Source organism: Siniperca chuatsi, linkage group LG14, assembly GCF_020085105.1.
Source record: "Siniperca chuatsi isolate FFG_IHB_CAS linkage group LG14, ASM2008510v1, whole genome shotgun sequence".
NCBI classification, from domain to species: Eukaryota; Metazoa; Chordata; class Actinopteri; order Centrarchiformes; family Sinipercidae; genus Siniperca; species Siniperca chuatsi.
In genome coordinates, this window is record NC_058055.1 from 6,561,404 (window position 1) to 6,583,363 (window position 21,960).

The 21,960-nt window shown below is 41.0% G+C and overlaps 1 protein-coding gene across 2 annotated transcripts in view; it reads left to right on the top strand.

Moving 5' to 3' along the window:
• Nucleotides 1–17,432, top strand: part of srrm3 (serine/arginine repetitive matrix 3) — a 72,871-nt gene extending 55,439 nt beyond the window's left edge. Inside the window, exons 7-14 of one of the 2 annotated variants that reach the window (XM_044223514.1) lie at nt 1,564–1,599; nt 1,863–1,913; nt 2,481–2,588; nt 3,367–3,529; nt 11,391–11,683; nt 11,804–12,055; nt 12,160–12,285; nt 15,200–17,432. In XM_044223514.1, the coding sequence (XP_044079449.1) occupies nt 1,564–1,599; nt 1,863–1,913; nt 2,481–2,588; nt 3,367–3,529; nt 11,391–11,683; nt 11,804–12,055; nt 12,160–12,285; nt 15,200–15,473 (1,303 nt within the window). In that variant the 3' untranslated portion in view covers nt 15,474–17,432. Of the gene's footprint in view, nt 1–1,563; nt 1,600–1,862; nt 1,914–2,480; nt 2,589–3,366; nt 3,530–11,387; nt 11,684–11,803; nt 12,056–12,159; nt 12,286–15,199 lie in introns of both variants that reach the window. The other variant, XM_044223513.1, reaches the window with a different exon arrangement.
• Nucleotides 17,433–21,960: the final 4,528 nt, after the last annotated feature.

Sequence of the window (21,960 nt, forward strand, 5' to 3'; positions counted from 1 at the left end):
AGCAGCATGCAGCGTTCCTCCCCAGAGTGGCCAGCCTCCCTTGATGTTAGTCTACTTTTTAACGTGTAGTTTAGGAGGGGAGGGGTTACCTTGATACTGTCCTGCTAAAATTCAAACCGCTGCTTGTTTGTAACATACAACTCACTTTCGAATAGTCCAGGTTGGACCCATTCCAATTTGGATTCATATATGTCTCACATATACTATCTATGTCCTTGTAGTAGAAGGTGGGGTGAGGGACTCAGCTGTGACCGGAGTGTGGGAGACAAGAGAAGAATAATGAGCTCTCCAAAATAAAACCTCATATACAGCAGTCCCCAGTTGATTCCCTCTGGTGGGGAAACATGGGCTGCTACTGGGTCCACAGCTCTGAGTCACATATCAGCCACATACATTACTGTGACAGCTTTATTACTCCCCTTTCAGTGAATCAACACACTTTATGCTGCCGCTCCCTCCCACTCCACTGCATGCTGTAGGTGTGTAAAATAGCAGAGGGCTCTTCAGGAAAATAGCAACAACTCTCACAGACCATTCTGACTAATCACCATGGAAACTGCAATGAGGGTGAAAGTGATATGGAGGTGATGTGTCAGTCAAACGCTGGGAACTGAGGAATGGCCGGCCTCCCCATCATTACTGTATACTCAATACGCTGTCAAAGGGAGACTGAATCTCAGAGTTTATTATTCCTGCTTTGTCGCAGGGAGCAACATCTTCTACAGCCAGAAATTAAAAAAATAAGCGTGAAATCCAACACCTGTAGAATACCAGCTGGAAAAGCTTGCTGTGAAGGCTCCTTGGGGACAACTCTGCACATATTGATGTATGCATGTGATTCAGATTGGTTGGCATGGAGGGAGCTCACATGCACATCATTAAATATTCCGTTTAGGAGTTGGCACATGAAAATACATGATTCTCCCGCTGTTCACACTAACTTGAACATGTTCAAATTCTGTGACAAAACTAAGCCTGTGACTGGTAGCTGTAGCCTTACACTGCTTAGTGTGTCAGTAGGAGGTTTGTAATATTTAGAATGCTGTTTTCGTTCATGTGGTGAGGCATATTTGTCATCAAATGTACATAAATATAGTAGAGAATATAAGTTACTATCTATATCTGTGTAAATACGCCGCTGCTAAAGGAATCTCAGCTGCATGGGAAGCTTACACACCTTCAGGGACTCTTTGTAGTTTCTATATTCTTTGGAGGAGGTGAATATGAAAATATGAAACAAAGGAAATAAAAACATGTGACACACAGATTGATGACAGCACATATTATATTTCCATTTGTCCAAAATACTACCTCCGATCTCCTAGAATTTATTTCAAGCGGGTTTAGTAATTCCCAGAACTATGGACTGATGTCAAAATACCTTTTCTGGGTAAAAGACAAATCTGGAAATGTTAGCCAGATTACTCAGAAAACCTGCTTCTTGGAACAGGCCCCCTGGTCCACAGTTGTAGCATAGTGTATATGAATTATTCAGTTGAGTATTGTGATGTAGCTGTCATGATATCATTATTAGAATGATTGTGGTGTTTTTTATCTTTATAGATCTGCATCTGGTTCCAGGAAAAAGAGGAGATACAGGTGTGTATGAAACAAGAAAAAAACAGTGATCAGCACTGTTAACAACATCGTTCATGACAGTGTGCATCAAAGCTATATGTTACAAATGAGTTTTCTTGTGTAAGGTGTGTGTTATTGTCATTTCTGCCTATTGATTTGTTCAAAAGACAATGCAATCCATATGGGTGAGTGGTACATTGAGTTTGCTTTTTATAAAGGGAATGTGTGTTTCCCATGCTTTAATGTACACAGCTTCATTATCTTACGTATGACATTTGTTTCAGATCGGGCAGCCCAAAGAACAAACACAAAGACAAGAACAAACAGAAAAAGAGGTGAGATGCACATAGAATCACTCTAATACCATTTACATGTTAATGTTGAGCTGACAGAAAAACCTAAATGTCTGCTTTTTTCAGTATATTTACAATCACTATCTGTAAAATTTGATGTACACACAGTATAGAGTATGCAATATATAAGAATAAGTTTAGCGCAATTTGTCCTCTGCACACAGTAAAACAAACAGTAAACAATAATCTCAGTCCTCAACAATGGGTACGATTGGAATAATGTTCAGTCTCTCATAAATTTATATTGGTATTTTACACCCATTATCTCAGACTCACAGAGAAAGTTAACGACTGTAAAGCACTGAGTGCATCTTCTAAGCATTATGTGTGCGTTCAACACAATTTCCATGCCATACATTGCACCCTGTCTTGATTAGAGTATATATTGAAAGTGTTTGGCAGTGCATGAGCTGTTTTACATATCATGAGATAGACTACTGAGCTAACTGTGGCATGTGTGTCCCTGTGATGTATGCGTACATACACGTGGCTTTATGTATGTATATGTATGCTTGTGTGTGGTGTGTTCGTCCATTTGTGGTCAATCAGGTCCCCTGGTGAGACTCCCAGTAGGAGTTCACAGCGTCAAGGCAGCTGCTGTAGCTCCCGTAGCGCCTCCCTGTCCTCCATTCGGAGCACCTCCAAATCTCCTGCCAGGTAGACTCCTCAACACACACACACACACGTATTAACGCGTACAGTTAGATTTGTCACACACTGATATTGCTCCACTGACTGTCGAGCAGTTGCCCTGGTGACTGTCAGTCTCTCTCATTTAGTGTTACTCTCGGTCCTCGGGGGATAGATTAGGATACAAATGGGGATGCTCAGCATGTCTTATAATAACCCCCATTAAATGGCTGTGATATCTCACTCTGCACTCATGTTGAGTGCGATGAAAAAATATCAGCAACTGCCGACAGTTCAGGCGAAGATTCGCGTGTGTTATACTAGTGGCGGCTAATGTAGCATCGAGCCACAAGCCTCAAGTAGAGATGAGGAGCGGGCTTCAGAGGTCTGGTAAGCTCACTTCTCCACATCCCCAGATTTTTTCATTTTCAGACTTGTCTATACATATTCAGATTCAGCTAACACATTCTTCATCATGACCAATGGTATTTTGTACAATCACTCGAAAACACATTTCAGAAGGTATGTGCTCACCTTTGTCTCTGTACTGCAGTCGTCTATAGGATCTACTGTTAACCAAATTAAGAGACCTGTGGCGCTCTCTTCAGTGTATCAGTGTTTTAAGTCAAACAATATTTGAAGAATTTTTAGTCCAAAAATTCACTTTTAGCACCTTGATAAATATGGGCCCTGATCTAGGACAACAGAAGTCACACTTTACAAACATTTTTTACAGTGTTGTTCCCCAGGAAGCAGGGTGGCTGTGCTTTACCTAGTGTGTTGCTGTGTGGCTCTGCTCTTCCAGACTGAACTCCAAGCACAAGACGGACGGGCAAAAGGCGCCCGGCACCTCGCTGTCCCCGGGCCCCAACACTCCCGCTACGTGGCACAACGGGGACCACACCCAGCGAAGCCGCAACGGAAAGGCCGGCAGACTCAACCACGCCGAGGGCGAGAAAGGGCACGATGTATGTAATCTCTTCTATTTTGCTTCCACACCCCCACCCTCCCCACCCACTCCAACGGTACCTTCCACAGTCTCTACTTCAAATGAGTTTTATCTTGCTCTTTTGTGTTGGTTGACATGAATTCTCATCTTCTTTGATACTGAAAGATTTTATTTCATTCTTTAATCAGTTATTCCTAAGTTGTAGGCCAGTTTTTATCATTAATATTCTTATTTTTGACGTGTAAAAGACACTCCTGTTCTGTGTAAAATTTGCCGCTCCTGCTGCTTTGTTTCTGGCTCTCTTTGACTCCTGTGCCATCTTGATTTCTTTGTTTGTTCTTGTTGTTTGCCGGTAACAGAGGGAGGGAGCAAAGAGAAGAAAGGTCCTAGTATATCTGTTCAGCACACATCCTCTGAGTCGTAGCGTAACATTAGCATACCACACCTTGGATGGAAATATGAGCCGCAATGGCACACAGTGTTTCCAAATGAATGAGCAACAAGATGTGTTGTTTCTTCCCAGCGGGTGCCTGCTAAGGTATAAGACAAATAAAAAAAGTTGAGGCAGGGACAGGTATGACTACTTCAAATATTTGCTCCCCCCCCCCAAACGTCCATGCCCGTGAAGAAATATCAAAGAAAAATGTGTCTATCAGGAATGAGAACTTTTAAGTTTTACTGCAGATAAAGTCTTAATTAGCCAATGTTGCAAGAGTCACGGTCAGACGTCTGTTGGTGCATAAAAAGTGATAATAATCTGGGATTCCTCCCTGAACTGACTAATCCAATTACTTATGGAAAGTTTTGATCCAAGCATGCAAAAATTAATTGTAACAAGGTGCAGCTCTCCATTCCAGATATCAGCTGCTTGAATGATTTAAAATGCCTAAATAAAAGCAAATCAAACTGAGAAATAACAGAAATACAATACACATTGTCATATATACTGTGTGTGTATTTTTATGCATTTGACATAATTAAATGAAAAACATATCCTACAGATTTGATTGGATCGTTCAACAGTGGGCGTGGCTTAACAAATACAGAGAGAGCTGTGGAGAGATATGGAACTACAGAGGACATTTGGCCTCCACATGCAGCTCCCTCACCTGCGTTGTTAGATCAGGAGGAGGACGATAAGGGTTAAATTAATAAATCATACCTCAACCACATTCTTTGGAATTTTTTTGCCAGCTGAAATCCAAACACGCACCTCCTACTAAGATATTGCTCTGCTAGCTACCCACGAACTAACGCTCAAGTGCAAAATATTTAAAATTGGTTTATTTTTTATTTTCATTTCACGATTTGTTTAGAATCAAATCGCAACACAGAAAACAAAGTGAAGTGGTGTACTGCATTTCAGCAGAGGACAGCATAGACCCGCCAATACTAAAAGCAAAATGCTGTCATTAGTTTTCATGAGGAGGTGCAAGGGAACCTTTTCTTTTTTGAAATGGAGATGCATCATACAGTACATGCCCAAATGACAAGAAATCACAGCTTGGGGGCAGAACCATGGGTGGACCTCTGCTTGGATCATTGCTGGCAAAAGCTGATGGCAGCCATGACAGACAGCCTTTCACATTAAAACAGTTTTCTGTATGCTAGCCGGCTGCAGCGACACTACTCTTGACTTTACATTTAGTTACATTTGTGATTGAGAATTCCCAAAACTGCTGACCAAAAATGTAAGTCCTTAGTAAAAGCTAAAAATATTGTTCTTTTGACATATGTTTTTCATTTGATTACGACACAGTTAATGCATACATAAAAAAGGAAATACATTTAACATTTAAGTGTGTTGTATTTCAAAAGAAGAGAATACTGGGTGCTCACAGTTCTGAAATGTGAAAGCCAGGTGCTCTTCGAATTATCATATATACTCTGACATGCCCTAATTAATAAAGGTACTTTACTACATCCATGGCTCGGTGTGAGTGTGCCTGAAGTAAGCCAAGTGGCTACCCTCTTTTTTCTGTGTTGTATATGACTTTATTTCTTTGTTTGATTCAGGCATTTTAAATCTGTCATGGGGGGCGAGCCGTGTCCTAAAACTGATGTGCAACAACTGAATCTATATCAACAAGAAGACGGAACGACTGTTCTTAAAATAACAAACAGCACCACATACTGTCCACAATCGGCTCCTAAAGCCTAAAGTATTATAAAGCATATATATACTCCGCTCTATTTGTTCAATTTGGAACTGCTCCTTGTTTGTTTTGGCTCCTTTGAAACGAAACATTTCTGTTAGTCTTTGATTACCTAAAAGACACTGCCTGTGATGAGTTTTAAATCACTCTCTTCTATTATGGAAACAACGTTGCTCTTCCATACTGTAAATGGATCATTAGAGCTACAGTAGGATGACAGCCATTATGTTGGAATAAAACAAAAGACATCACTTAGACCAAAGGGATCGCTTGTGAAATAATCTTCCTCTGATGAATAAGCATCTAAATGGGCTGCAAACACCCTGTAAACGCTCACTCCAGAGAACTGATGTCTTCTATTTTCTACTCCAGCTTGCATGTGTCTATGAGATCTCTCTCTCTTTCTCTCTCTCTGCTTATTTCATTCATTACTGTTTTTTTCCTTATCAGTTTAAGTGGTATTTACCCATGAATAAATGCCCAAATCTTTCTGTCTCGTTTATATAAAAAGCACTCAAATGCTTTGGAACTGGACCAAGTAGGTTAACTGGGTATGTGTAATAGTTTCTTCTTGTCAATACAGTTGTCTTTCTTCTCAAGCACATGCTCTGCTCAGTGATAGATCCTCTTCTCCTCCAGGCGTCCAACAGCTCCTGCCAAACCACCAGGAGTTGAACACATGCTCCTCTCTACTGCTTTACTTTACCATGTCGATGTGCATGTTGCCCCTAGGTGGCACTATCTCTTCTGTCCCTGACATTTGTTTCTGCTCTATCTGCTCAGGCCAGTGGAGAATGGCAAGGGAGGTCTGTTTGATCACGTACTTTTAAGCCATTCAGTTGGGATGTAGTGAAAGAGGAGCATTTAATTGGCTCACATTTCTTAAGCAGCATCTCGGTAGCATAAGGTGATGTTGCCACTATTGTTAATCTCCACCAAAAGATAAAGTATTCGTTTCATCCCCCAAACTGAAATGTTTGCATAGGAGGATGGTTATGTGTGACAGATCCTGGATCCAAGTTTGATTTTACTGCAGCAGTTGTGTGGTTTAGCAAATGTTCTGTATAGCAGCTCTGGTTGTCTATCTATCATCTCAGTTTGTGTTCCTGTAGTCGTCCTCTAGCCCTGTTTGGAACTGTCTCATCCACTGTGTGGGAGGCAGTCTTGGATGCTTCCCGTAGAAAAGCTTAGGGAAACGGCTGTGCACTGCTCTTTATCGAAGGTGGAGAGGTTAAGCAGACGTGCATTTGCCAAACCAACAAGGTAGTCCTTCTCCTCGAGGCCCTCTCGCTTGAAAAACTGAAACATGGTGTTAGGAAATTGTTTCATTAAAGCATAAATCTTACCTTTGTGCGGCTTGTCAAGTTTGTTTTCGAGTGTGGAATGGGCTCCTCGCTGCTCCTTTTGTTTTTTTCAAGAGAGAAGGATGAGGACACTCTGGCTAGTTTGTTAAATACGTGTGTTTAACTTCCCCAACTCCGATAAACAGCAGCGCACAGCCGCTTCCCCAAGCTTTTCAATGGGAAGCATCCCGGACTCCTACACAGTGAATGAGAGAGTCCCAAACAGGGCTAGTTGTCCTCTTGCTCATTATTAATGGATGTCTTCAAACACAAGTACATGGACTCTTGAAAATAACTAGGACAACTCACATTTATTAACATGATTGTTATTTTAAAGGGACCCAAGCCATTTTGAAAGTAAGCTCCCTGTTCATGCTAACAGCAGATTTGACAAAGCTCCTTGAGGCTCTCTCTTACCGTACCTGTGTTTACAGTGATAAATAAATAAACAAAGACTGCCTGGAAGAAAGTTGGGCTGACGTCCAAAAAGTAGAGTAGAGAAGTGCTGCTACTGAAGAAGACCCAGGCCAAAATGTGACTGGGGTCCCTTTCAAATGTGCTGACTCTTTAGTTGTCCATCTTAGCAGTGACTGCCCCCTAAACACCCGCCCCACCCCCCCACCCCACCCCCACCTGTTCTGTGTCATGTGTGACTCACGTCTCACTCTTGTTGTCCTGGCATTTTTCTTCCCACGTATCCCTCACATCTGCCAGCTCTGCATGCCCTCCTCCTCCTCCTCCCCCATCCTCCTCTCCCTCCCTTCCTTCTAGCTACTCTACTCTACATGGATGTCCACTAATGTGACAATTAACTCTATCCGCTTACCTCTATCCTTTCCCCCCATTTTGATACAAATATGGCTGCATTTGTACAAGCGAAAAAGACAAAGCAAATCATGTAGTTTATAGATTCATCCTTTGTTTCTAATTTTAGTTTGATTTGAATTCCATCTGGATTTTTTTATTTTTCTCCCCTCTATTTTCTTTGTACTTTTTGGTTTGTTTATTTCTCCTTAGTCTCTGGACAAAATATGTAGCTTTGATACTAAAAGAGGTCATTGTCTTTTTCCCATTTCGCTGCGGAGAACATTCCTTTCTCCTTTTTTCTTTTTTCCTTTCTTTCCTTTTTTTGTTGATATTGCATACGTGTCACTGATTGAAATGGAAGGTAGGTAATGCTTTGCCTACGCACGTGATCTTTATGCAGATGAGAATGTGACAAGCACCCTAGCCTGAGTGACGTCAATGTTTCTCTCTCTTATTCTCTTTGTCTCTCTCTCTTCCTGTTATTTACCAATGGTCTTTAACCAAATTAATTTAACTTCATCAATTATGATTTGACTCTTAAAAGATTGGATTACATAGAGCTCTGGTTTTTCTCTTTCCTCCTTTACTTCATTCTGAAGTCCAGTATCCCGCTCTATCTTCCAGGTCCATTTCTTTCTCCACTTTTGTTTTCTTTCTGTTTTAGTAGAATGCATTCCTGTTTGTCCAGCATCTCTCTGTTTGTTGGTGAATTAGTACATTCGTCTTATGATTTTCACCATATTGACTTCCACGACTGTTTCTAACAACTGTCATAAGCACCAGTGGTTGTGTGTTTTCTTATTATACCGCTTAGTTGTCTTCTCTATAGTGGAGAACGGCTCTTCTTTCTGCCAGTCGGTGCTTTTGTTGTATCTTAGATTACGAAGCAGTTCAGACAGCACATGATAATGCATGCGGAAGAGCCAGCTGTATTTGGTTTCATACAAAACGCCTTTTGGAGATTTACCCTCTTTTTACGGCCTGCTTACAATGAGCAGTGTATAACTGTGCATCACAAGTTTCAGTCCCCAACTCCTATTGAATTACTTATCCAAGTTCTACTTTTGTTGAATGCTTAAAATAGAGCTTTGTATTATATATTTTATAATATTATATATTATGTATATTTATATTATATTTTAACTCACCATATGCAGTTTATAGGATAAGGCTGGTATTACTCTGTTTTTCTTACTATGAACAAATCCCTTGAAAAGACCTAAACCAGCAATGTGTTAGTCTATCAAAACATTCTGACTTCCCTATTGTGTCTGTGGCACTCAGCCTCAAATATATGAATTCTTTACTGACGATGTAACATTTTAAAAATGGGTCACAAATATGTAGTTTTATTATTATACAAAACTATGAGTCTATAGCCATGATAGCGGCTCAGTGAGGCTAGACACTGCATTTCTTTGAGCTAAATGTTAACATCAGCATGCTAATGTGTTCAAAATGACAATGCTGACATACTGATGTTCAGCAGGTTTAATGTTTACTGTGCTCACCATCTTAGTTTAGCGTATTAGCATGCTAACATTCACTAATTAGCACTAAAAAACAAAGTACAGCTGAGGCTGATGGGAATGTCATTAGTTTAGCAGGTATTTAGTCATCAACTAAATGATGATGGCGCTAGATCAGGGGATCAGCAAAGTAAGTAGGATTCATCCTCTGGGGAACATAAATGTCTGTGCAAAATTACATAGCAATGCATCCAATAGTTGTCAAGATACTTCAGTCTGGACCAGCCAACTGACAGACAGACTGACATTGCCATCCATAGAGCCATGCTAGCTGCTCTTGGTAAAGCTCAGTCATTTCCTAAAACATCTGGGCAAACGTCACTCAAACAGGAGTAAATAGTGCATTTGTTGGGCACTATTTTCAGCCTCTAATGAGTATTTACAGCAGCAGGACAATCTATGTGAGTGTATGTTGTCTCAAAATAAACTACAGTGCCCATGTTCATACTAATGAAGGAACATGTCACGCAGTGCAACAGTGTAGCTCATTAATGTGTCTGGAATCATTTTTGGACAACAATGGAGCTCCATGGCACAGAGGAATAAGCTACAGTATATCAAGCTATCATGGTAGGATCAAATCATTGTTGGTTTTGGTTTTTTGGGATTTATTGACAATAGTTAAAATACAGAATATTGCCAGCCTTATCCTTTAAGACAGTGGTATTTTTGAAAACTGCTAGCCTCAAGATAATGGAGTGTATTCACGACTCTAAAAGTAGCTTTTCGCCGTAAAATCCCAAATGATCCAATCACATGGATTAGACAAAATTTTACTGACCAAATGTTTTACTGGGGTTCTAACATTAATCAATTTCCCTAAAAATAACCTCTGATTGCCATAAAATGTGCTTGAACCCAAGTCAATTTCAGTAATAACCTAAAACTCACTGTTGTAATGTAGCAACAACTCCCTGGAACTACACTAACAGAAAGGTCGGTTATTGTGATAACTATAAGTGTCCTGTATCAAGGAGCCCATGAGCACAAACACTGATTGTAACCAGGAGAAGCTAAGGTAGTTAACCTGTAAACGTATCAGGCAGTAAAACAACAGCTGCCCTGTGGTAGAACATGGAGAGAAAAATGGTAAAGAAAATACCTTTAACTCTCGCCAGCCAGTTGCTCTGTGATGTTTAGGATGGTGACTGGGCCCAGAGGATTTACTCTTTGTGTGAGGGATTCCCTGCACATTGTGGTTTTCCTCTTTGCTTTTGAGTTCTTTTCCATTGATTTCCATGCATTGTCTCATGAGTCACTGGCAGGGAAGGGTTTTGTGTCTTTTTCTCTTGCATTTTGTGAATCTAATGATGCACTTATGTTGCCCCACTTTTCCCTTTTCTTCATACCTTACCTACTAAAGGAGGGAATACCACTTTATTGGTAAGTGGATGTTAACCAGAAGGGAGTTAAACAAGAGTAACCATTAAAAAAAAAAAAACAAAGAAAATGGGTCGCTGTTCACATCTCAGCAATTGTCTTCAGGAAAAAAAATCCAGAAAGAGAAAATTGAGTAGCAGACGATTTGTTTTCTGATTCGATTGATTCAATAATTGTGATCTTTATTTTGTTCCTTCCATTTCTGTGATGTTCCGTCAAGTTGTCTTCTCTTTCTGTTTTATTTCATTTTTTAACCATTTACTAAAAAAAAAAAAAAAAACTGAAGAAGTCCTCTTTTTCTACTATACAAAATCTGTAGCTCTGTACTTTCTGCCTCTGCTCTTAAACTTATTTGGTTCACAGTTTTGTTTTGGTTTTTTTCCCTCTCTTCCTCCTCCTCCTAGTTTTTTTGTTTGTTTTTGCGATTATGATTTCTTCAAATCATTATGGTTTTGCATGCCAAGTATTGCATGCGCTGCACCATAGAGGACTATCTATAAGCCATATGGAGAAAACCTAGATCTTTTTCTTTTAGATGTTTACCTTCTTTTGGCAAGTACACCGTAGCACTCAATCACCAACCTGAAAACACTCTAATCCTCTTTTTGTCCATTTTCTTTTTTTTTTCTTTTTTTCCTTTGTTGGTCATAATTTCTCCACAGAAGCTCCGTCTGCTGACTGCTAGCTCTGCAAGCATCCAGTCCACTCTGCTGAGAGAGCACAAGCTCCACAGCGCCCCCAGCAGGAGCCAAACGGGACAGACGTGCGCAGCAGGAGAGGCTGGGAGTGTGGATGGCAGGAACACAGCTGTAGGGAGCTCCGTAAGCCAGGCGACAGGGAGGAGAGGGAGCCAGAGAGGCCAGAATAAGAGCTCCCACTCCCCTGCTCACAGCAGCGACTCGGCCCACTCCCAGCACAACCACACTCACAGAGGGAGGAACTCTCGTCACCAGAGAAAGTAAGCCTTCATGTAGCCTACATTTTCAGGATCTTATCACTCCTGGAACTTTCCACGTTAGCTTTGCCACTGAGAGAGAACCATTTGACATTTGCTGTATTATCCTGCCAATTACCCCAGGACAAAAGGTGGCCACTCTTCCAAGCGTCACCACCGCTCTAGTCGGGGTCAGGCACACCACCGGAGCCCGTCGGCATCTCCAGGTCGCCACTCACACACGTCGGGCAGAAAGAAAGAGGAGCCTCGGAGCAAACCCAACCTCCGACAGCGCAGCAGCTCCTGGAGCAGCGAGCGTTCTTCGTCACGCTCCGCCTCCAGAGACAGGGGCCCCAGCAAGGCCAAGTCCCCACACAACAGACAGAACAACTCCAGGTGAAACCTTGTTCTCTGTCACACTTTTCTTTCAGCTTATAGTTTTGTTTTGATCTCATGTGCTTTGTTGTCGCCGTTCTGATGGTGTTCTGTGTGTCGTGCAGAGAGAGGGACAGCCCTAACCGCTCAGACACCGACAGCCGAGCTCGCCGCCGCTCACGCAGCTACTCGCCCATTCGCAAAAGGAGAAGAGATTCGCCCAGCTTCATGGAGGCTCGCAGGATCACCAGGTAACACAGCTGTCCAGCATCATAAACCTCCTCCTGATATATTTCCATTTGGACATGTGATCACAACTTACTATCTGGACTTTCCTAAAGCAGAACACCAGGCTTCTATGAGACAGTTTGACTTTTGAATTTTATTTTCAGATTGCTGTCTGGAATTAACAGCATGCAAACATGACACACTTTAATGGATGTTACACTCTGAAGTTGAAGAAAACATGACCCATAATTTCACAGCACTGCACTCATTCTGGGGCAAAAGTCGTTCTGTTATAGCGTCAAATTACATCTATGACAAGCAACAGGAATAAAAAGAGGGGATTTGTTCCTGCTCTAATTCACAACTGGAAATTTCAAGAACGACATTCAGATCCATTAAATCTTTTGTGTAAAGTGGAAATTTGGTGTTTACAAGAGTGTAGCTTCGGTTTGGTTGGGGAGGACACAATGAAGTTGGAGGTTATCCAGCCAAACAGAAAATGCTATTTCCTGCTTTTAAATTTATACCAATCTAGCTAATAACAAGTCATTAGAATAATATAATATCCATCCATCCATTTTCTACCGCTTGGTCCCCGTTAGGGGGTCGCGGGTGACTGGAGCCTATCCCAGTGACTTCGGGCCTTAGGCAGGGCACACCCTGGACAGTGGCCAACTCGTCGCAGGGCGAACACAGACACAGACAAGGACAGACAACCATTCACTCACACATTCATTCAATACGGGCAATTTAGAGTTATCAATTAACCTACACATGCATGCATGTCTTTGGACGGTGGGAGGAAGCCGGAGAACCCGGAGAGAACCCACGGTAACACGGGGAGGACATGCAGACTCCACCCAGAGAGATTGTGTGATGTTGGTCCGGTCCGGGAATCGAACCCACGAACCCACGATCTCCTTATTGGGAGGCAGGAGCTGTAATATAATATAATTAAATTAATTATAATTATAATTATATAATAATACTTCTTAGTAATTATAACAAAACAAATACAAACAAGAAATATTACAAATGTTATGTAAATCACTGCATTATTAATGCAATAAGAGAGACATGATAGACAGATAGATTTCCATCTTTACTACAAAGAGCAGGACTGTCCTTTACTGCCTTATCTTTGATTAACGGTCAAGTCTAATGTTGGAGAATATTAACTCCCTATTGTAATATTAACAGATTCAATGTTGTTTTGCTGTTTGTTTTGTTTTAAGTACTTTTTTCAGCCTTGAATAGTGCCTGCAGTCTGCAGGATGTCGTTTGTGGTGCTGTTGAACTGTATTGTGTTTTACTGGCGGGTGTTTCTATCCATTTATATCAATGAGGGTCGGCTAAACAACAGAAACACCTCTCTGTATAACGCAATGCAGTTCAACAGCACCTCAAACTACATCCTGCATAATGATCAGACAGTTGAATCAACACCAATATTAACCTTCATGAAGGGAGGATTTATTGCAGGACTAAGTGTACCGAGCTAAACTGGCAACTGAGTGTACATAACAATAAGGGCATGTATGATTACAACGGCTGACAGAAATATGTATTTAATTAATCTCCACTGATGTATTTAATTTGTTTGATCTCTTTATTTATTGACGTACTGATTTGTTTGTGTGGTATTGTTTATTGTTCCATTAAATATGAATCAATGAATTGCTTAATATTCAATAACCATTTACAAAGCTCCTGCATACTGAGAGCAGATTTGTATCTTGTATCCTCTCTCTACTGATGAAAATATGTTTGAATCACAGTTAACATATAAATCTTTTTGAAACAATTTTGATAATTTGATCTTTTCCCATGGAAACTTCTGTGAGGCTTGTTGCACTTAAAGAGTAGTGTGTAATTAGTTATTAAAACATAATAAGAAAACTCCCACATTCCTTTGAAAAGTGTTTCTGTGGTGTAAAAAGACACTCCGTGTCACCTCTCTAACTTCTCACACAAGTGTAAATAGACATGGGTGAAATGTGTGTACCTTGTCATCTTTCACTCCAGTCCTAAAGGTCCTGATGCCAAGACAACGGGATGCTGCTGAACTGAGCTGCTGCAGGCTAGTTACCCTGGTAACAGTTGCCGTGCAGCAGGATCCACCTGACTCCTGAAGCTTGGCTGAACAGCAAACCATCAGAGGTCCCCTGAGTAAACCTGGCCTCCTCCTGTTTTTTCTGTCGTCTTTGTGCTTCTCCATCCCCTTCCTGAAATTTACACAAAGAAACTCACACCAGCTCTAAAGCTATACCTCACTGCGGTTATGCACTAATGTTGTAACACAGGGATACAGAGATTAAAATGCTATCAAGGTTTATTTAAGTGGATATACCTCTATTGCAAAGGCTGTGGATTCCCATGTCAGATATAGAAGACAAAAGCTAAAGCTGAGTAATCTACAATGCTGCAATGACAAGGTGAAACACACCTTGTAGCAGCAGGGATACCTTGATAGCGTTTATCTCTCCCCGCACTGTTGACTGTTGATTTTTCTGGGTGTTGGCCTCCACTGAGAAGAAGAGGTTCTTTTGGGAACTAATAGCTAATTACTTTACAGGAAGCACTTCCAGGGTGGCTATTAACAAGGCAATCTAAACTTAAACTAACGATGCATTTCTCTGCTATGTGTGTGCGCGATTAAAGTGTGAGTGTGTGTGCGTGTGTGTGTGTGGTTGAACAGCTTGGAACAGCTTTTTAACCCATATTGCTGCTCTCTTTCAGAACCTGTACTGATCATAAGTCTTCCACTTCTGTAACCTAACACTGATTTGCTCTCAACCAACCGAATCTTGTCTTAATCCATCACGTGTTTTACATCAGCATCAGATAAATGCCTGACCATGACACTAACTCGTCAAACTGTTATCTTTGTCTGATGTAATGCTCCATCCCGCCCCCCCCTCTCTCTCCTCTCCCCAGTGCTCGGAAGCGTCCGATCCCGTACTACCGGCCCAGTCCCTCGTCATCCAGCTACGACAGCAGCCCGTCGCGGTCCAGCCGCAGCCGTAGCCACAGCTACAGCAGCTACAGCCGCAGCCGAAGCCACAACCGGAGCCACAGCCGAAGCCGGAGCCGAAGCCGGAGCTGGAGTCGGAGCCGCAGCCAGAGCCGGAGCTGGAGCCGCAGCAGGAGTCGCTCCCGCAGTCACCACAGTTACTACAGCCGCAGCAGCTACGACAGCCCCGGCTTCTGAGCGCGACAGACAGCACAGAAGGGAAACACAAACAAACAGAGAAGTCCTGTTAAATTTACTGTGCTCCGGTTCAGTCATAACAAGCCCTCGACAGGGCCCGCACTGCTGTACAGTCCAGGGCCCTCGACCCTAGACCATTATCTCTCTCCAATACAGAGCCTGGATCAAAGAGGAGAAATGTGTTTTGATATGGCACATTACTATGAAATTGGCTGTCAATGTTCATGTCTTCGCATATACAAGGTATTAATGGAAATGGGTTACCACACGTCAAAAATTAATTTGATAGAGCCCAAAGAACAAATCTTGATGTATGTTAGCACTTTCTTTCTCTTCTTCCACAAAGCAACCAAAAATGAATTCATTAAGAACTATATACTATATAAATAAATATATATATATATATATCCTAACAATAGGAGCTGAATAGAAGACAAAAAGAGGACACATCAACGGCTTACTGTACATTTCAGAAAATCTGACTTTTTTCCCCCTCATCATGTATACTCATCTCCCCAAAGACTTCCATTTCATCGAAGCACAGCGATCAACAAGAGTGAGAACAAAAGAGAAGTCGGCCAATGAAATAGGAAGCAAAAAAGAAAAGGAACTTTTTTTATGATAAAAATTGTATAGGTTTGTCTGTATAGATGTAAACTCTCAAGTTCTGGCTTTGTAAACTATGCACTGTATATTCCATCTAGTTTGAGCAGGTTTGTTTAGCATGATGCATCAGGAGAGACTTGCTGCTCGAAGGAGAGTACCTGGCCGAAATGAAAGGTACCAGGGTGCATCTGTGCTCCCCTCTGACATAAACAGTATGTCAGCCACCTGCATACAGAGGTGAATGAAAAGGGGAGGAAACTATGTATTATGTACTTTTACTCTCTTCCCTGTTGGAATTATTATGTTGACTCTGCTAATCCTGACTTTATGTGTGAGAGTGTGTGTTTGCGCGCGCGTGTGTGTGTGCTTCCACTGCAATGACCAGTGAAGTAATTATTTATGTGTACACCACTGTAGCCTGCACCTCAGGCTGCTGTATGGTACTGTACAGGAAAACTGTCTGCAAAAAGTCTCCATGCACACTTTTGTGTTGACCACAGCTATTTATAATTCTACTGTATTTATTAGTTTATTTATTGGGTTATTTATTATTTAATGTATTAAGCCATGAGCTGTAAAGCAGTTGGATCATGCTTTGAAGATGAGATTGCTGCAAATGTATTCCCATTTGAAAATGTATAAGTCCATGTTACACACAAATCTGTCTCTTATTGTGGCGAAGGCCTACTTTCGCAGTAGCGAACAAGGCGAAGAGTCACTGCTATGTGTTTAAGATGCTCTGATTTTAGCCAGTGGAACTGAGTCTTCGCCCACAGTTACTCCTACGACTGCCATCATGGCGTCCCCGGCTTATTGTAATGGTTCATTTTAATGCAAGCCATTGTGGCTCTGCCTGTATTGAGGTGCGAGGTATCAGCCTCAAACTGAACCAAAACATCTCTCTGTGTGGAGAGGAGAGTCCATTATTCCACTCTACTGTATGTTTCCAGCCACCACATACTCTAATCCCGTTGTATAATGGGCCGCACCATGTTTCTGTCAGAGGTCCCCTGGTTACCAGCTTCAGGAGGAGAATTATGTGATGTAAACTAGCATAGCAGAGACACCAGCAGGCTCTGTAATGCCTCCTCTGTCCAGAGCTTCAGTAGTACGGTAAACAGACTGGCGATACAATCAGGGATCACCCTAAGTCTTCCTTACCATTCGTCCAGTCTCATGTCACTCGCACAGTGTTGCATTCCCAGCGTAACCAGGCCAACCCAACTATGATACTCTGCGGACCTGTTCATTTATTCCAAGTATAGCATTGCCCCTTTGGTTCTACAAGTCATTCTTTGTAGTGTACAAGTTATTATAACTGACAATAAACAGAAACAAATGGGGAAATAATTATACTCTTGTGATATTCTTTTTCTTTCTAACTGCAGGTACACTGATATGATGTCATGCAGGCGTTGTGCATATATTTCCCTACAGATGGCACTGATGAGAACCTTCCAGTACCTGATACTCATGACTCTGAAAACTGAATGTTCTCCAGCTCTGCCGAACTATTACAACCTCCAGTCAAACCAGGACTGAGGGGAGGATGTGGTCTAGATAGCAACACCATACACTTCTGCTGTGATACACAGTAAGCCTATGGGATTATATTGGTTTCAATAAGAACTAAGCAAAATTCCATGAGAATAAATCAATAAAATGAGATTGAATAAAAATAATTTGAAACAAAAAAATGACCCCAGGTCTGTGAGCCAATTGGAAGAGAGTAGGGTCCCCAGGCATGAGATGTGTCACTTCCTTTAGGGTCCCCATAAGAGAGAAGCATAGTTTCCTTTTCTGCCACAAAAGTCTAAAGGCAAATAGGCCTATATTTTGACTTTTTTTAAAAAAAAATCTGCTATAAGTGAAATAAAAATCAAAGAAAGCCACACAAAGAGTGAAATGTTCGAGTATCACTGGGCAGGTATAACTTTGTCTTCAGTCTTTTCTAAAAAAAAAATGTTTGTAGCTAACATTATCATATTAACGTTAGCAAGGTATGGAAACATTAAATGTTAGTAAGCTAATGTGCTGTTGAAGGTTAGCTTGTTGTATATGGTGTTTTTGTTTTTATTTTTTTTTATTTCTATATTTTATGTATATGTTTTACAGGCAGTATGAGTTTAGGCACACATAATTCACTAAAATCAAACACTTGCACTCACAACTCTCACAAGAGAGGCTTGTGTTTTCAGTTTATTTCCAGAGGATATATAATATTAGATTCTGTCTTACATGGTTTTATCTGGCCTAACATCAATGTTAGATTTAACAGACTAATATCACCTGTACTTTATGTAAGATTTTTTTAGGTAATTTAGCATAGTATTTCTTTCACACCTAACATACAACAAAAAAGAATAACAAAAAACTACATTAACTCTCGGGCAGAGAAACATGAGCACTTTCAAATCTGGTAAAATAAAATAAAAAACAAAAAGACTGCATACAGGAGTCACTCTTTGTGACGTGTGACTGAAAACTAGAGCAGCGAAACTGAAAAAAGCGACAGCAAAAACAAAAATATTGTATTGAAACGGGCCACGCTTGTACAGTTTTAGGCTTAGCTTTTGAGGTGATTTTTTTGGGTCTCATTTATTCTCACTTAATTATTTTTTTGCTTGATTCTTCAGAAATTGTTTTCAATATTATTCAGAAGTAAACTATTCGATGGCAACTATGACGAGTCTATGCACCCTCTGACTCACATCATAGCTGGATCCTATAAGCGCAGGGTGACAGGGTGCAGGTTTTCTAAAAGCAGAACGTCTCATGAGAGTGCCAGTGCGAAGCTGATAGGAAACACATCTGTGACATACAATAAAACCACAGTGGCAATAACAGTCTGTCAGGTTGTCAGTAGCTTTGAGAAACCACAGCTTATTAATTCTTTGTTTGAGACGTTAATAACATGGGGTGTTGCAGAAAACATCACTGACACTGATCTGATAACAGCCAACTGTGAAGCTGAATATTGTGAATTATGTGTAGACCAAATAGTTTGTCTCCTCAGTTCCTACACCGCATCCTCCTTAGTGTCATTATTTCACAAGTGACCTGAGGATGAATCTTGAAATTTAGTGAAGTAATATCTCACCAACATTTTTAACCAACATTTTAATGGTGATCTTGTGTGTGTGTGTGCAATGTTCATTTGAATCCATGTCACAAACTGACATTCCACTGTATATTTAATATGAGGCTGATAATAGCACGGCACTGCCTGTACTGTGTATCACATCATGGCCCATACTAGTCCAGGAGCCAGGTCCAGCCCTCAGGATGTTTTCTGCTACCTGTTTTTCACTATTATTTCCTGTTAGCCTATACCTTGGACCATCACAAGCTGATAACGAGCACCCCCAACTCTGGGCCGTTTGGCCTCAGGGGGCCCAAAACACCTTTTTTGGGACATGTTTCTGGCGAAATGATGTAAATGCATATATTAAGGCACTACAATTGCATAAATAGTCATACAAGTATGAAATCTGGCAGGGAGTATCCTGAAACAAAGGGGAAAGTAGCGAAATAAGATTCTGGGGCTTGCTGCCATTCTATTCAGAACATCCCCAAAAAGACAAATTCTCATCAAAAAGGATTATTTTCCAGCACTTTGTGGTGAATATCACTGCCTTACTTGTATGCAGAAAACTTCCAAAGTTCATAAGCTTCAAGCCAAGATGCCCAAGATGACCTTTATACCTTGAAAATTACACTAGCTGTGGCCAAACTCCTTCACTGTACCTCAAATCAGAGAAAACAGAATTTTCATTCTCTAGCCTTCCAGATGGGGGTAAGTGTATTTCTTGCATCTAACAATATGTTCATATGTACTGCTACTACTGCTATCTTAAGTGAAGAACATGAAAAGTGAATACTACGGTAGGAAAACAAATGCTTTTAAATGGTATTCAAAATATTTTTATGTTGTATATGCACAGGTAGCTTGTCCAAACCAATACACTCAGTTAGTGTACGGTTACAGTACAGACTAGCATGACCACCATGTGATCAAGAAGCCAACCATCAATAGTTATGAATATTGCAAATCAATGTGCACCTGAGTACTTAACATTTAACAACAGACCTAGATAAACACTCTAAATACAGCCAAAGGGAGAAACAACACCATGAAAAGCCAAAGTCACCTTTTCTTCCGTCACTGACATACCCAAATAAAAAAGCTTGTGACAGAAGAACTGTGAGGCCAAAATGCACGTGTAAGGACTCATTTGAAAGGCAACATGCTCTAGTTTGTGAAAATGTGTTCATTTAGCATTGGGGCTACAACACAACCTACACTACATCAGCTCAAATATGAAGGGAAAATTATTTTTTTGGTTCTCATCTTCAGTGAGTCATTATGAATAGCATTAATGAGGTCATGCTCAACGTTACAGCTATAAAATCACCACATAACTTTTACATCATGTCAACTACATCTGTGTAAACTTTTAGACCTGATATCTGGATACCTCGCTGTTGCTAGGGACAACCCCCAAAGTTGTGATAATAGAATCTGGGTCAAACTTTTATTTTTATTTATTTATTTTTTTACATATGTATGTGTTAATGTGTTAAACATCTCCAACCAGATTGTGTACAATTTGGGGCACATAGCCTAAAGTAGCAGGGCCCTGGCGGCATCTGATACAATTTGGGTCTGAACCAGGATATATCCAGGCCAGTTTGGCAGGCGATTAAGTCCCTTAAACTGTAGTAATCCGTGTCTAACACAAATTGAGGATGTATGTATTCTTTTGATTGCTCTTTGCCAGGTTATGTCTGAGAGCTCTTTGTCCAAGTCCTCCCCCGACTGTGCTTCCAGGTGATGTAGAGAATAGCATCCCATTTTCTGAATAATACTGTATAAGTGAGACACATAGCCTGGTAGGTAGGGCTTAATTTTCAGACACTAATCAAGTGGACTGGCCAGTGATTTGGATGGGAATGTTGAGAAGTGTGTGGGGGTGAAATCGCGGATTTGTAAGTACTGGTGAACACGTTCCATAAGGGACCAGTGTAGGTACTGTGCCAGAAAGTTAGTTTGTGGATGTTGGCTTCCCAATAATAATACAAAAAGTTTATATACTATCATAGCTGCAAGAGTTTAGAAGTGGAAACATTTTCTTGTTCAAAAGGGAAAAAATAGATTCTTGAATATGTCTGAAGCACTGCAGAGAAAAAGGAAAGCCCCTTCGATGTTGGATTTTAACTACCACACCACTGGGCTGGCAGAAGGCCTTTATAATGTGAGCAGATTCAGAGAAAGTCTCTGCTGGGGTTGTAGAGCGGTCAAGAGAGGGCTGCAAAACGGTATTAAAATCTCCTCCCAGTGTCAGGTGGTGTGTGCCCATCTCTGGCAGGCAGCCAAACAGCTCCTTAAAGAAATGGGGGTTATCCCAGTTGGGGGCATAGATGTTAACCAGAACTACCAGTAAGTTATGCAGCCTGCCCTGGACGATAACAAAGCGTTTTTACAGCCACTGCCTTTGAAGATATGAACTGCACATTTTTCCCAATTAAGATAGCTGTACAGCTTGGAGTTAAATTTGAAATGGAAGACTTGTGACACACATCCTCTTTGTAATCTGGGAATATCTGACGTGAGTAAGTATGTTTCATCTGCCTTAAGTTTCATCAGGTGGAAAAACACCTTACTTCGCTTAATGGGGGGAGTTCCCTCACGTTCCAGCTTACAAGTTGTGTTGTTGAATCCCCAACTGAAGGGCTGCACCCTCCCCCCATACCAAGCCATTATGGAGTATCTTGTTCAAAAGGGTTACATACAAATATGGATGATGATGAGGAAGAGGATGAAAATGATGCATATGATGATGATTAACCTGTGAAAATCCACCCGATCTGCGGTGCACCG